We start from the raw sequence: 16,876 nt of genomic DNA, 5'->3' as shown, positions 1-16,876 counted from the left end.
TCTCCTACATCAAGGGTCCAAGAATTTACAGATGGCTGTAGCTTGTTTATAAAAGTTTACCATGTAAAGAAATGAATGCATATTAAAACCTTGAACAGATCAACTGAAAAGTCAAAACTGAAAAATGTCATAGAAGCTATTCTTGGACCCATGCTGACTTTTAGTAAAGGCAGACTAATTGGAAAGATTTAATGAGATCAGATCAGAAATGCAGGATGTATTCAGACAAAGGTGAGGAGAAAGAACTTGCCTGCAGAGGAGTGCATCAGAGGCGCAGATGTAGCAGGAAGAGCAAAAAGGGTCTCATCTGAAAAACAAACAAATAACCTCAGCAGAAGTAAAGGCTAGGTTGAAGAGGGGAGAAAGCACGCAAGTAGTCAGTTCCCAGTAAATCAAACAGATCCATAGCCAACATCTACACCCACAAAGAACCACAGAACTAGACACAAGCCTGGTAATTTGGGAGAGACGATGCTCAGAATGCTCCATTTACAATGGGATCTTTACTGAGGCAACTGAGGGATCTCCATCCTCCAAGTCAGGCACCAATCTTAGGATGAGATACACCACAGTACCTACTCCTTATTTTCATTCTCCAGACTTCCAAACTACTGAGCAGCTACAGTGTCTCTAGCACCAGCAAAAACACCTGCCATTGACACCGACACACTGTCCTTAATCAGCTCGCTTTGTCAGGGGATCTCCTAACGTCGACTAACTTGTGCGAGAACAGCAGCGATAAGGAGACTCAACCAAAAACTGTGAAAAGTTAAAATTACTAAAGTAAGCTTTGAAACTCCCCACAAACTGATCAGGCATGCTGATGCTGATCAAACTGATAACAGTCAATTCTACTCTATTCTAAATGACTGTACTATTTGCTTTATGTTTATGTCTTTGCTATTCTTGTTGTGTTAAGGCAGACAAACTTCCAAATGAAGGAATTATTTTTAAAGCCTTCTTTGGCATGATCCAAGGAGCATATTTTGCTTTGCTGGATTTGTTTTAACCCTAATATTTCACAAGACAATCCCAGCTCTCCAATTTCCATTCAAAGAACTAACTAAATATAAGGAAGGACACCCTCCTTCACTAATGCACGATGCTGAGAAGCCAGACAATCCTACCGCTTCACCTTGCACATTATCTGAAATAAAAGCATACAACTATGACATTTTACTAAGCTACATGAAGCACTGAACAAAAAACCACTCTAGAAGCAGCAATACCAGCCATCATTAGGAACCAGGCAAATCAAAACCAGTCCATGTCTGGATTTCTGCATCAGCAGCAATATTTTTCCCAGGTCCATCATGGCCTGTTGGCATCACATTAATGTAAAAATAGTAATATTTAGGTAAATATATTTCATTCTGAAGAGTGCATGAAGTTTTCAAATTAAGGCTGTTAGAGACTATTTGCAATTTACATCAATTGTATTAGCAGAGTGCAAAATTATATTAAAGCGTTTCAATTAGATTTTGAATTTCCAGTACAGACATCAACAATCTTTAGTTTTGCTATTTGCCTGGACAAAATCAAGTACTGAAGAAGTTAAGAACTCTTTTTTTTTTTTCCATGAAAAGCAAAGAAAAACAGAAGCAATTGATTTTAAAAGATGAAAGGCAAAAAGCGAGAAATATGGTAGACCCAGCAGCACAAACATAAACATCAAGTAAAGCAAGGCATTAAGGTAATTTTTGTTTTGGCATTGAACCACGACTTTCTGCAAAAACAATGCCACTTCAAGATACTCATGACCTGTCTGGCTTACTCAAGGTAATGCCACCAGCAGTCTTCCAAAAATCAAGTCTCCTCACAACCCACATTTTCTGTCACAATATACAGTTGGTTGGTTTTGTTTTGCAGAATATTGTTATCTTCCAGTGATGTTTATAATCCACAAAATATAGCAAGATATAAGAAAACAGAGTAATAAAGTTGGAGCATAGGACTCGGTATTTAGAAGCTTCCTCAGCTCCTGCCGGGCCAAAGGGATTTCTGCTCAGTTTTCTAGAAATTACATTTTGCTATTAAGGACCACACAGAGAGAAACCTCAATTCCAAATTTAGAACACATTAAAACAGCGTTACAGTTCAGTGGTGGCAAAAGCTTTTAAGGACAAAAACCACACTGGAGGACAACTGATCAATACGTGACACTAAGTCACAGAACTGCAACGCTCACCCGTGCACTGCCAAGTACCACCGTATGCCCTTTGTTTCAGGAGATGCTTGACTCCGCGTGCCCTGGCTCACTGGGATCTCTCCATAAGCAGACTGCTCGCAAGGGGCCCACCGCCCCATGAGACAAGTTAGCAAGTCACTTGGTTTGGACAGTGAAGCAAGGGACTCCAGAGAGTGTAGCTTGGGACTCATCAGGTCAGAGAGCTGCTCTGCCTTCCTCAAAATGAGGCTTTTAGCAGTAACATCAGAGGTTTTTCTTCAGTTTCTAGTCTGCCTGGTACATCAAGGGTTACTGTTGAGCTTTAGATTTTGGGCTAGCAAGCCTTAGGGTTTGCACCAAGCAGCAGCACACTCTCCTTTTCTCTCAACATTATGCCTAGATGGACCGAGCAAGCAACATCTCCTGACCACAAACGCAGAACTGTGTCCTTCTGTGTGCGTACTGGATGCTGATCCTGCCGAAATACCTGATCACTTGTCGGTTAAATGGAGTAGCAGTGTCCACATACTCCATGCTTGAGCCAGTGTCAGTCTATCACCTCATCTCTTACCCGCCTGTGGCACACTCCCCTTGGAGCACTGCGCACACACACCAGGTCCAAAGCCTCAAGGGACCTGTGATGTGGCAATTCACCAGGAAGCTGGTAATAGAGACCGCTCCTCAGCCTGCACCTTCCCTGAAACCACACACTCCCACCTCTTCTGGGCTGTGCCAGAGCAGCATAACCTTTATTTGCTGGAAGGGGTCTACGCTTTGGAGCGGAGGAGAGGGGAGAGAAAGCAGGACGGACCTGATGCGACCAGCTTGTGCACCATGAAGACAGAGACCCCGACAGCCCAACAGAAAAGGATCTCGCAGGGAAAACAAGAAGTCATCAATGGAGTGGAGGTGCTGAAAACGTAGAAATAAAAGAAGGGCAAAGAAAGAAGACAGAGTCCACTGGGGTAAGGAGGAGAAGAGGAAAATGCACAAGTAGTCCCTGAAGGTACGGTACACTTCGTGTCCAAAGACCAACTGCAATCTCTACCAAAAATTATAGACTTAAAATCTTTTGAATACTGCCCAACCCCAGAGAGAGAGGTTTCAGTTTCTGGTGAGGAACACTGGTTTTAGGAGCGCGGGCACTGATTTTTCACTGCTCCATTAAGACAGCACAATGCAGAAACTCCCTCCTCAGGTCTGGCTTCCGTTTACTCAACACAGAAACATACAATAGCCATGCCAGTCGCTGAATTCCCAGGTTCTCTTAAGGAAGGATATTATGCCCACACGCAAACTTTATTTTCCACACATAGCTGGAGTGTGAAAAGTGATTACATAAAAGCAGTATTTCCTAACCAGCCGAGGAGAACCACCCACTTTCCCTCCACCCACATCAGAATGGCATTTTTTCCTGCTGAAAGGAAGAAGATACAAGGACTTTTTCCTGCTGTGGGCCCTGTGTAACACCTCCAGGCAAGTAGGGAGAACAGAGTAGGACCTCTACAACTCCCACATCAGCATGACTGCTAACTGAACCAACCATTCTCTTCAGACTGTAATTCAAATGACATGGTGAAAGGAATGGTGGTTTTTCCAGCAATGACATATGCACTGAAGAATCCTTACCTTCAGTGTTGGAGGTAGAAACCTTTCAGAAACAGAACTCTGTGGATGCTTTGGTAGACAAGAGGAAAAAAAAAAAACCACACAGCATCTATCAGACTGTAGCCTGGCATACAGCAAGACTGTCCAGGCTCAAAGGCATACCACAAGGAGCGTGCAAGCCACTTCAGCCAACCCTTGCAGAACGCTCTAGAGAACCGGCTGCCTCTTCCCACCCATTGCTCCAGCGGTAGCACTGGTAACAGCTGACAACAAACGTAGTAAGTTTTGTAATAAAGTACTATCTTTAGTGGAATAACTTCATTTGTAAAAGAAGTGTGAGAAGGATAGATCACCAAGGGTGGCTTTTCCTATTTGCATATCAATGGCATAAATTAGGTGGTTGAGACAAACAAAGCAGTAGTACACTACTACTAGAATCAAGTAAAAAAATTTCAGAATATATCAAGCTCTAAGCAAGATTATTTTCAAGTAAAGGTGCATATTCAAAACTCCTTTCTTGACCTACAAAGTGGGCCTTCGCTACAGCAAAGCTTCACCCAAAGATATAAAGAAAATCTAAGTAAAGAAGTCTTCAGTTTTTACAAATTATAACAAAAAAATTAATTCAGTAAGATGAACTGCTCGATTACTGTTTCCATCAGAAGACAGATTTTGTTTCATGAAATACAGAAGAATGAGACCTCGAAATGAACACTAAATCTGCAGGAGAAAACAGTCTTTACTCCAAATTTTATCTGCCAAAAATCCATAATGGTGCAGTTTAGTAACCTACCTTCAGCATTAGAGTTAAGAGAAAGACAGACCTCCTATTTGTGAATGGTATTACTTTATGTTAGTTACTGAATTAGTCCAATCGATGGTTTTTAAAAGATAACTTTATAGACAGACTCAACCTTGCCCAGGTGATCTTGTAGCATGCAGTAAAATACTAATATTGTATTCAAACATACACACCCACACATCACCAAACCAATGACTGCTGTTTGCCTAACAAGAGAAAGTTAACAGTTTTGCTCACTAGCACACACTCCTCTGGCCTTTTTTTTTTTTTTTTAAAAGACCCACATATATGAACGTATCCCCCTAATGTGAAAGAAAAAGCATTTAAAGAACAACAGAACAAAGTGATGCACAAAGTGATTCATTCTGATTGCATTCCTATTTTTAACCATTCTGCACATTTTACCTTGGCTTTTTGCAAATTAAGTATTCCCTCAGGAAAAGAAAAAAAAGCCACCCACAAACAACCCTGTAGCTTCTCCTTTGATTAGCATGAGCTCTCATACTTTAAAACTTTGTATTATGGTTTCAGCTAAAACATTAAGTTCCACCAACAAGAAACAGATTTCAGTTTTTGTTTAAAGATAAAAAAACTGACACCAGCATGACAAAGAGGTGTCATTTTAAACTCTCATTTTAATTTTTGCTGATTGCCCACTAACTGGTGGTGTTACAAGATACTGATATTACCAGCATCAAACTTTAAATTTAATATCAAAGTTTTGGATAAAAGGCAGAAAAATAAATGGAGAGAGATTTCCCAGATAACTAAGAAAGAGAAAGTAAAGTTAGCAGCAAAGATTTCCGGGGGGGGGGGGGGGGGGGGGGGAAGAATGTTTAAAAACTGACAATTCCAAGAAAAGCAATTTATTAAAAAACTGCCCTTTCCTCCCACCCCTCCCAACACACTCGCCAACAGAGAGCAGAAGACTTAAGTCTAGTCACAGAAAATAAGAACTCAGAAAGAACGTGTTGTATCCCTCCTCGCTGGATTTTTGGTAACTGACGTACCCTTCCATCTGCTCTCACATGTGACTCCTTCCAAGCATCAGCAGCAGGTCTGTGGTAAGGCAGTTGATTGTTCTGATACTCTCCTTATTTTTATGTATGAGCTCAGCATTGGAAGAAAAAAAAAGTCTAAATATTTTATTTGCCACAGATAAACACTGAGTAAACTTCATCCTGACGCACAGTTTAGCTTTGGTAGGAGACTGTATTAGGCTGCTAGATGGCAGTTTCAGTCTTCAGAAAAGACATTTCCTGGATTAGTTTGCTGGAGAATGTATGCTATTCTTAAAAGAAAACAGAAGAAACAGTTGGCAGGAATAAGTTTAAGAATCCACTTCACCTTTGCACATTTAGAAAATGAGAAAAGTGCCTAACTAACAAGACAGGGACTGCTTTTATCTTACAGACCTACCACAATGGGACACTGATTTTGAAGGGCCTCTCTTGTTAACACAAATATTTAACAATAAAAGACAGCGCAAAATTAATACTCAAAGGAATGGCATCTGTGACATGACTCATATGTACTGTAAAAGTTTCATTTGCAGCAATCCCTCTAAGGGCCAATATGAAAGAGAAATTGTCTGCTTCTTCAATGCACTGAGTTGTTAATTTGTCCACAGTGAAGACTGCCCCAAGCAGCATTTCTCATCTCAGACCGTGATCTAAGCAAAACACACATATGCAGTGGGACCATGAAGTCTTACTCTTTTACAGATTTGAGACCTACAAAAACCTCAAGGCTTTTGCAGAGCAATGCAGTATCCTCACACTTCATAACCATAGGGAGGAACTGCCAAGCTTTTTTTTCTCCCGCATGTGTTGATGTCAAATTATTATGAGTAAATTGTTACCTCTTGGCATAAAGTGTCAAAGACAACATACATGGCCATTTAAAAGTTAAATTACATGATTTCAAGGAGAGTCAAGTTCTTGGATGCCTAATTTCCTACTGCAGAGTAAACAAGGGCATACAACTTCACAAGAATTTCCTGAGAAAAGCAGCTGCCTACACAAACTCCATTTAAATCATCTCCTGCTATGATACAATTGTTCTGAATATGGTATTTCACCAAGTATTTAAGCTGTTCAAGATAAAGAACATTAACTATTAATAGCATCTTTTCACATTGTCAGATCAGGCTGCAGAGCCACAGCAAGTAAATAGGTTCTCTCATTTAGCTCTTTAGTCATACATGTAAATTTATAAAGAGAAGTTTCCAGTTTCGGAAACTCAGACTGTAAACTACTTGGAAATCTTTGAGGAAAGTATACAAGCTGCTACAGAAGATGAAGATTACTGAAGATTTAAGTGAAAACAGGAGCTCCATTTTTAACATGTTGAGAGTATCACAGCTAGGATCACAAAAGGATCCAAGAGTTTTGCTTAGTAACAAGGGCAGCTGTAGGTCATCAAGTCTGCATGGAAATTACTACAACGTGGTATCATACATCATTCGCAGAGCAAGTTGCACTACACTGCACAGGAGATTTCCCATTTCATGTTATTTGAAATAGATAGAGAAAACAAGTTCAAAACAAGCATTCTGAACAATGCTTGCTGCTTTAAATGTTCTGTTTATGGAAACAGAACTCTCCAGCAAGAAGCAAGTGTTTTCTTATTGTCTAAGCAGAAGTCTATAACCAAACTGGTTTAGGCAAGTTTTTTTTTCAATATCATATTTCCACGGTCCAACTTGCAGCAACTTTTCCTCTTTTAGAAAAATTACATTTGAGGCGTGTTGCTCAGCAATGCAGATACTGTAAAGCGTACAATGACAGAGGTAAGGCATATGCCATTTCATCTTCTTTTGATCAGCTATACAGTGAAAAGCAAGAGAGACAGTACCACTCCCCTGCAATACCCAACTGCCAACCAAAGCAAGAACAGATGGACAAGGAAGATATGTTAATTCTGGCTCTACTACAATTCTTTCCATTACAATTCCCAAACTGCCAAAATAAGCACCCACCACAAGAGTGTTTTTAAAAGGCCATTAAATACTTCAGACACATAACTGCCAACCTCACCTCTTGCAACCAAACATTTTGATCAATAACACTATGGACAGGATCCAAGCAGCATTTCAGAGGATGGTTCTATAATGCCACTTCTTATTAAAAGTCCCTCAGCAATATGAGTGTCACTATCTCTTCAGAGCAGGGACAGAATTTTATCTGGCCTATTTTGTTATTAAAAATAAACAAACAAAAAAAAGTCACATAGGTCAGCTCCAAAGAAACTTTTCATTATTCTTATACTAAGTATCACAAGAGAACAAGGCATTCTCAGAACCAGGACACACATACCTATCACAGACCAGCAATCCACAGTGGCTCGCCAAGAGGAAAGTTAAATCCTCTGAAGAATGAAGATAAACTATTTGCCTTCTGAGCATAAACTAAGCTCCAAGTCGAGTAAGTGGCACACAACAAAAAGTGCGATGGAGATTAACTGTGCCCTGAAGGCCTGTGCCTTCTTCCCCAAGTGTATCAACTGACCTAATCACATCAATTCTGCCTTCTCACAGAGGGGTGGGTAAACACCTCCCTTTATTAAAGTCAGGTGGCCACAATAATCAACTTCAACTGTCCACAGCCCATCTGGGATGGCTTGAAACACCCACTTCACAACCACAACTGTATTTTATATATAAATCACAAATACATTTAATAGCAAAGCTTAGAATGAATCTAGAATTATTTCAGATACGAACATTCACAGAGCCAGTATTTATATTCACAGATTTAAATTATTCTAATATATTTAATTAAAAAGAAAGAAGCAGAAAGAAACAAACTAGCCAATTGCAAACACATGTGTCCAGCTACACCTGGCTTTAAAGATAACTATTCCGTCTTTGGCAATATTTGTAACCAAAAAAATACTACATAATTCCTCTAAAAACTAAGTAATTCTTCCATAAGACCCAGACTCTTTAACCATATGTTGAAGCAACAAACAGAAATTTGGGTTCTGGCAGGGCCACAAAGCAGAAAAACATAATAATTACACCAGAACTTATTCAAAGGCAGGAGGTCTAAAGAGCCATGCAAATCCTATCATTATGCAGACATTATCCAATTTAATTTTGGAGATTATACCAATCATAAGATTCCCTTTCACCAATTTGTACAGATGGAATTTTTCCCTGCTTTCCCCACAATTAAACAAATTAAGCACTATTTAGATTAGCAACTTTATCGTTGGGGAAGAATATATTTATTAGCTAAATTAATCTTTGAAGAATGGAGAAGAGATGCTACTGATTTCTTTTAGCATCTACTCCCAACACGTTACCTTGCGTGACAAGCCTCTGCCATAAGAGCTTATAGTCTGTAAAATAAAAACAAATTGATGCATAAGATATCTTCATCTCAAAAGAGGGAAAAAGAACATGGACATTCATTAGAGGATTCGTTACAGCCATCAGCATTTGTATAAGAATATCTTTTAATGAAATGAATAAAGCAGTGTGAACATTACACACACTGTCCTGATGTCTTCCCTCTTCAACAAAGATGATCAGATACCACGCAGCACTGCACTTCCGGGTTGCAACAGGTTTTGGTCAATACAGGTTTTAGCTAACCCCTTCAGTTTTTTGTCACTTAGACACCACTCACACGGGGAAACTGATTTTCTTATCTAACGACGTGATCTTTTAAAGAAAACTTGGGTTTAATACACTGGAAATTAATCCTCTTGCCCTTTGACCAGCATTTCTCAAGCTGAAGGCATGAATACTTGAAGACCAGGCTGAAGACCAAGAAAGAAGCAACCTTTCTTCCACGACTACCACATACATCTTTCTACTTCTTCAAGATCTTCCAGATCTTGCTTGTTCCTTTTCCTTTCAGTTCTGCAGCTACAGCCTGCTTTTGAAGGCCTTGCACATGCTCTTTCATCTGTTTTACTTGGCATTCATTTCCTCATCACATGCACAGGACAGAGATGGACAGGCATTAAAGAATTGTATCTTCTGTCAGAAAAGAGGGAATAGCAGAGCTGAAGAAAAATAGTCACAAACCAGTAACAACTGGATAAGCAGTAGGATTTTGACATTAGACCAACAGCATCTAATAGACTGAGAACATTTTTAATTGGCAACAGAAAAGTCTGTATTTATCTCAGTCTTCTGTCTTATTTAAAAGACATCTTAATTAACATATTCTTCCTAGCTGATGAAGTTGATGACATGATTGCCCCGTTCATTGAAAAGCTGCAAGTAAAAGTTCACAGGACATTCCTAAGACACAAAGCAAGCCTTCCAGGAAAACCAGGGAGGGTCAAACTGGTATTCCTAACACTTCTACATGGGGGGGCGGGCAGATAAAAGTATTCTTTCTTTATACATCAGAAAGCAATAAATGGAGACAAACCCATTAAAAACCATAGGGAAGAGAGAGCAGTAATTTAAAACCATCTCTAACTTAAATTCTTCATATTTTGACAGCTACAGTTAGCAGCAGATTGATTACTTCCACCTGAAAGATAAAAACATTCTACTGAGATAATTTGATTTTCTCAGACTTTGTGAATATTAATAAGCCCATTATTTTATTGCTATTGTAATAGTTCTTATTGATGGAAATACCAATTAATAAAGCTATCCACCAAACTTATGTCATACAGCTGTAGTCCAGTGATCTCAGTGCTAGCTGCACTGCGCTGCCCTAAAAACAGTCTTAAAAAGTAGAAAACATTATGCCGAGTTTTCACAGCATAACAGGAGTAATTTCTATTTTAGATCATAAAACAAGAAATAAAAAAACATGAAAACATACTCGACTGTTCTACTTAAGACTAGGTCTCAAAGTTCACTATTTTTTACTTGGTAATAATAGCTTTTTTCTTTCATTTCTAATGCAGCTTGATAGTTACACAATTCTCCTCCTACTTCATGCATAAGCGTTTCTGAATATCTCAGGACAATTTAGCTGTAAGCTACACATTGCTCTGCATTTTCTAGCCAGCAAAAGACCAAGAACTATTTCCTTGCTTACAAAATAGCTAGCACCCGAAGGACATTTTCAGATTGAACTATGCATTGCTAATTTTTGTATCTGAGTTTCATAGTTACTATAGTAACATGCCAGCTCAAAAAAAGGCTTATTTCATTCAAAATATTAACAGAAAACAAAGAAACAGAACTCAAGCACAGCAAGACATGCCTCAAGTTGTAGGTTAACTGCCCTTTGTTATTCTAATACCTTCCCAGCACACAAAGGCCAGGCCAGACTAATCTGATGACAGCACCAAGCAGTTGGGTGTGGCAAAATGGACACTGAAACAGGCAGTCAAAGCCACTATCCTCCCTCAAAAGCAAGTGGCAAGCAGCAAAGCCCCCCAGGATTCTAACAGCATGGGAAAATTGGTCTCCAGGGTTCAAATAATGACACCTATATGCCTTCTGCTAAGTAGCCAGGCTCTCAGACTGAGTGCTCTCCAAAATTCTCATCCTCCCCATCCTGGACACTGGAGGAGGAAGAAGGAAAAGCAAAAACATCCTCACAATACACCAACCAGAAAGTTATACTAGAAAAATGCATTGCAAATTACTGAGATAACACAAGAGGCATCTGAAAGCCACTTAAAAGTCATATTTTTTCCAGCCACAGATCTACTTGAAGATTGTCTTTTCACCATGTCAACTGCCAACAACCTCAGCTTATTTCTCTCCTCATGAGCCGCAAAGTTTGAGTCCCTTGACCTTATTGCCTTTATATTCCAACGACCGCTCATTTCTAACCCATCTGTAGATCAGCTGCTGGAAAAGGACTTCATGCTTTCCTAGCAACTTTGTACCAGGCAGCAGGAGAAAACCACTGACTGGGAAGCTTAAATGTCATCCTCGACTCTTAAGCGAGTGCTGTTGTTTGCGGCTATCTACAAGATAAGAAAGAGGTTCGTTCGGTGCTCACCCGTGGTGATGCAACAGGGTGAACATGACAGTCATCACTTTGTAGACATGCTGCAAACTTCCTTAGGTGCAGATAGGGAGGAAGGGAAAAAAGGGCAAACCACCAGTAGTTCTTTGCTGTCTCCTAACTTGTGGTTTGTAGGATTTCATCTCCAAGGGGAAAACTCCCAATGCAATTCAACACTTCCCTGAGGGCTACATTATTATATGGTAGGTGGAAGCTGTGTGGTTTTATCCTGGAAAGCAAGTCAAAGGATAGACACACAAAGCAAATATACTATCAAACTTGGCAGAACTATCCTTGCACATACTTTTGGTTAACAGAAGAAATAGCTGTTTGGCTTTAGAAACTTTTATACCAGCTGAATTACAGAAGCAGGCCCCACTGTGCTAGACATTGCACATACACATGACAATAAATAAAACCAAATAAATAAAACCAAATAAATAAAACCAAATAAATAAAACCAAATAAATAAAACCAAATAAATAAACCCATCCCTTGTTAAAGTCACCTAGATGGGAACACAAAATATGAAAATGAAGATAATAGCTTTACTATACCAGCCAAATTGCTGGTTACTCTCCTCCCCATATGTCACTATAATGGAAACTGTGTAATGGGGGGGGAATATCACATGCTAGCTTTGATATACCTAGGTTATGACCACCTTCCTTACAGCTTTACTGACTACATTTGGGAGGGTGGGAGGAGAAAGGGTCTTATATCTCAGAGAAATACTGAAGATCAGCAGGAACATATTTTAATAAATTAAGAGTACAAATGAAAGTCACCAGTGATAGTATTCAAGGACAGCTATGTTTTTTCCAAGTCATACTGCATTCCGTCCTTAAAATCTACACAACTCCTCTGGTGTGAGTCTACGCATACGTAGCAGCACACCAGAAAACTCAGCAACACAGAAAAAAAAAAAAATCTGAGAAGCATATATGCTGCTTTAGAATTTGTATAGAATGCAAATTACAGCATCCGCCTATCCCCACCACAGGATAAAAGGTAGACTCTATAGAGTGGGCAGAAGCAGGTATAGATGACTCCATTTAATCACCACTGACTGTGGCTGGGGTCAGCTTGGTGAGGGTGAACTCCAGTACAGAACAGTTTGTGTGCTCCTGGTACAGCTTGGGGCATCGCTGCTGACCTCTGCTTGACACTGCCTGGCACGTAAGCAAACTGTTCATGAAACCTCTCCTCAACATAGCTGAATTAAAACTAAGTCCTATAAAACTGAAGGGAAAAACATCACTTAAGTAATAAACTGGCCCTTCACAACATTTGCATATGTACTGAAGCGTGGCCAAGCTGCAGGCAACTGACACACCACATCTTTATTCGCTTTGGGTGCTGGTCTGTGGCCAGTCTGGTGGGTTTACTATGCAGGTTTCTTGCAAGTGCATGGTTTAACTCCAGCTCACGATAGTCTCTTCCAGGAAAGTGATATATAACCTGCCTTTACAAGCAGCAGTATGTGCTGCTCAGATCTAGGCCTTTAAAGACGGAAAGCAGTATCTTCTCATCATAATTTACTGGTTAACCTTACTTTGGGCAGTGAGGAAAAAAAAAAAGTGCATTACTTTTACCATGTATGACTACCTCAGATTTATTTTTCTTTGCACTGTATGTAAATTTAGGTAATCAAAAGATTTAAGTAGTAATATCTCAAGAAGAATTGTAATTTTTGCTACCTACATAACAGTGAGCAGCAAAAAAAGAAAGCATCCAGGAGAGCGTAAGTTTTACTGCAGTCCTCTTGCTTGTTTTCTTCTCCACCAAATATTTATATTAGCTCTTAAGAAGGTAGGCTGCTGCTGCACTCGGGTTACATGTAATCATTTCAGTTTCTTATAACAATGATACTGAATACTCTTAAGTATGTAGCTAATAGTCATCACAAAGATGAACTTTTTAAAACACCTCCCGATATATAAATAATGCATTTTAATGGGCCATCAAGTAGTCAATATATTTTCTCTATTGTTATACTGACAAAAAGCAGTACTATGGCCTATTGTTGCAGATAAAAGAACCCCTACTATTCTTTGCATACTTGCTACAGGCAACGCTACTTTCTCCTTCTCTTGGAAATAGAATTTCAAAGTTATTTGCCTCAAATCCTCACTAAATCAAAGCCTTGGATTTTAAATATGAAGAGAATAGAATATTTTCAAAATTTCTAGATTGTGAACTGCAATTCTTCGCTTATACCTTAAACTCATAAAACAGAGCTGGGAGTAAATGAACCCATAACCCTCCAGAAGAGAGGGAACCATCCCAGACACATGGCTACCCCACGCCATCATCACCCTGCCACAGGTTGCGGGCATCAATCTGATTTTGCCTATTTCACAGCAAGACTGGAAGGGAACTAATTTGAACCGAAGTTAAATGTTTTGATTGAGATAGTTTTAACACCAACTGCTAGATGCAAAACTAAAAAATACTTGATGTTTAAATGGATACTTAACATGCTCAAAACTAAGTACTCCTGCATCTGAGAGGAGCAAAGTATTCATGGCATAACCAGACAAGGCTTTTATCACAACAATTCGTTCTCATCTAGTAGTTTCAAGTTCTTAAAACATAGCCTATAATATTCCAACCCATCATTAGATAAGCATTATGTGTCACAACACCTCGTCTTTGGAAAACAGGCCTCCCAGAGACACCGGTCCTCACTTCAGAGCTCTAAACTAATCATCACTGATAAATTCCATCCCTTCCAATTAAGTCTTACAACTCTTTGACACCAGTTCTCAGCTACACTACCCAATTCTCACAGTTAGGTCTCCTCTACTCTAAATAGAGAAGATATACTTCAGGAATTACTGTGCTCCTTGCCTTATCCTTCAGGGGTCAGGGAGAAGAAAAACAAATCAGCTCTGGAAATCACACTTCTATCCCTACTTTTCAAAGCAACAGCAAGATTTGGTTGATTCTGTTCCTTCCAGTCTGTTCTGCTCAAACCTTCCACGGCTCCACTCAAACAACTTGCCTAGAAAATTTTCTGTTCACCCACCATATAGGATCCCTCCTCTTAAATCTGTTGCAAGCTTTTGTCATCATCTGTCCTCCAAATGGTGGAAATAAAAAAAAAAAATCTCCTTGGCGTATTGCTACACAGAGAGCTACCAGAAGAACAAAAAAAAAGTAGGCTTCATGAAAGACAAGAGCACAACTAACCATGAAGTCCTGTCACATATGCAAATAAAACACATTGTGAAACTCCCCCTCAACAAAATTAAATTCAGGTTTAACAACAGGCCTTTGTTTGTTATCGTTCCAAATGCTTTTTTTGATTAAATCTGGAGTATTATGCTCACTCATACCATGACATCAAATTATTATTGAAATCCTGCATCTTTAAAACATATGCAACGTACCAACACGACAACAGCAATGATGATAAGAATGCACCATCATGATGATAAGGTACTTGGATTTGTTCATTTTTACTGCTTTATGGTCTCAAGGTAGCTCTTGTATTTTGAACTAAGCAAAAGCAGAGCCAAGGCACAATCGCAATCCGCATGCAACACATTAGTCATGCCGGGTCAGCTCCTGGATTAGACCTTGCCAGAAGGGTTTTGGCACTCGGGCAGCAATGGCAATTGTTCAGGGGGCGGCACGCCCTCCACTGCAGCAGTTTGGAACTCGGGGTACCCCAACATTAAGGGGTGATCCCCTTAGACAAGCCCCAGCTGACAGCTGTGGCTAGCTGCGGCCATCCAGGAGGCACCCACAGGACGGGAGGTTGACATTTTTCCCCCAGCACTGCCACACCTACAGCAGCCAGCAGCCTGTACGCCTGTTTGCGCTGCCATACATACTTCACTAGTTTACATTCCCTCTTGGGGTTTAAGATGCATTGTCTGAAGCCGGAGAGCGGCGTTTCTCACAAAGGGCTGCTGGCCGCAGGGCTGCACGCCTTGCCAGGCCCGCAGAGACGCCCATCCCCTCACCCTGCCCCTGGCTCCCTGCCTCCGTGAGGCAGGTTTAGGAAAGGAGGTAGCACTGCTCCTTAATTCCTCTCCCCCGCCCCTCCCAGCCAGGCGATTTGTTTAAAATGAGTAAGATTAAAAGCATCTGTATTTCCCTCCTCCCCCGCGCTCCCACGGCCGCGGCGGGTGCCCGCCGCAGGGCTGCCCGCCGCCCCCCACGCCCAGTCCCGGAGGCCGCTGTGTCGGGCCGCCCTGCGGGTGAACCGTGCCCGGGACAATGCGGCGAGGGGACGGGAAAGCAGCAGCAGCTACGCCTCAGGCAGGTTTTGCACCGGGGGAAGAACCGGCCGGACCCGCGCGGGCGGCGCAGCCCCAGACGGGCGGCCGCGGCCGCTACCTCAGGCGCTGCCCCCCGCACCCCCCGCGACGCGGCCGTTGCCAGGCGGCGGCGGCGGCCTCGCCCCCGGGCGGCCCATGTGCGAGGCGGCCGGGGCGGCGCTTCCCCCCTCCCGCCATTAGCATAACAGAGGGGGGGGGGGGGGGGGGGGGAGAAGAAATAAGGGGGAAAAAAAAAGGGGGGGGAGGGGGAGCCCTTTTTCCCGCATGAGCTGCGGCGGGCCACGGGGAGCGGGGCCGCGCCCCGGCGCGGCTGAGGGGAGGGAGCGATGCCGCAGGAGGCGGCCGAAGGCCGGCAGGCAAAGGGAGTCTCCCGGCGGGGCAGCGGGGAGCGAGAACCGGAGCGATTCGGGCGGAGGCGCCCGGCTGCGAGGACCGCTGTCCCCCGCCGCCCTCCCCGGCCCCAGGGCGGAGGCACTCACCAGCCGAGCCGGAGGAGGACCCTCTTCTCCGGGGGGTGGTGGCGGCGGGCTCGGGCTTGGGCGGCTGGGGCTGAGCGGGCCGGGTGGGGGCCGAAGGCTGCTCCTGCGCGGGGGACGGCGTGGTGGCGGAGGAGGACGAGGAGACGGCTCCCGGGGGGCTCCAGTCGGGCTGCGGTGGCTCTGGAGCGGCGGGGCGGGGCGGCTCGGCGGGGCCGCCGAGGTCCAGCAGCTGCGGCGGCCGCTCCTGCAGGGCTGCGGCGGGAGCGGGAGCCGCGACGGGCTTCCTCTCCATCACCTCCAGCTGCTCGTCGAAGTCTTCGTCCTCGTCCTCCTCTTCCTCCTCTTCTTCCTCCTCCTCCTTCTCGTCGTCGAGCACGAACTGGTAGTTGAACTGGGGCTGCTGCGGCCGCACTGGCCCGGAGGAGGAGGAGGAGACCAGGGGCGACTGGTCCAGCTCGTCCATGGTGCCTGGAGCTGGTGGAACAATGAGTGCGCGGCGCTGGGCTGTGCCTCTGCCGGCTGCGGGGGGAGGGCGAGGGCTGCGCTGCCGCCGCCGCTGCGGGACCCAGACTCCACGCCCTGTTGAGTCA

The 16,876-nt window shown here is 42.7% G+C and overlaps 1 protein-coding gene across 3 annotated transcripts in view; it reads right to left on the bottom strand.

Moving 5' to 3' along the window:
- RTN4 (reticulon 4) overlaps nt 1–16,876 on the bottom strand; it is a 47,456-nt gene extending 30,580 nt beyond the window's left edge. Inside the window, exons 1-2 of one of the 3 annotated variants that reach the window (XM_075497025.1) lie at nt 16,287–16,876; nt 251–307 (exon numbers count right to left, since the gene is read on the bottom strand). In XM_075497025.1, the coding sequence (XP_075353140.1) occupies nt 251–307; nt 16,287–16,749 (520 nt within the window). In that variant the 5' untranslated portion in view covers nt 16,750–16,876. The remainder of the gene's footprint in view (nt 1–250; nt 308–16,286) is intronic. The other 2 variants (XM_075497026.1, XM_075497027.1) reach the window with 2 other exon arrangements.

Source organism: Mycteria americana, chromosome 3, assembly GCF_035582795.1.
Source record: "Mycteria americana isolate JAX WOST 10 ecotype Jacksonville Zoo and Gardens chromosome 3, USCA_MyAme_1.0, whole genome shotgun sequence".
Taxonomy (NCBI): Eukaryota; Metazoa; Chordata; class Aves; order Ciconiiformes; family Ciconiidae; genus Mycteria; species Mycteria americana.
Note: the sequence above shows the minus strand (reverse complement) of the source record. Positions and strands in the feature narration are given on the sequence as shown.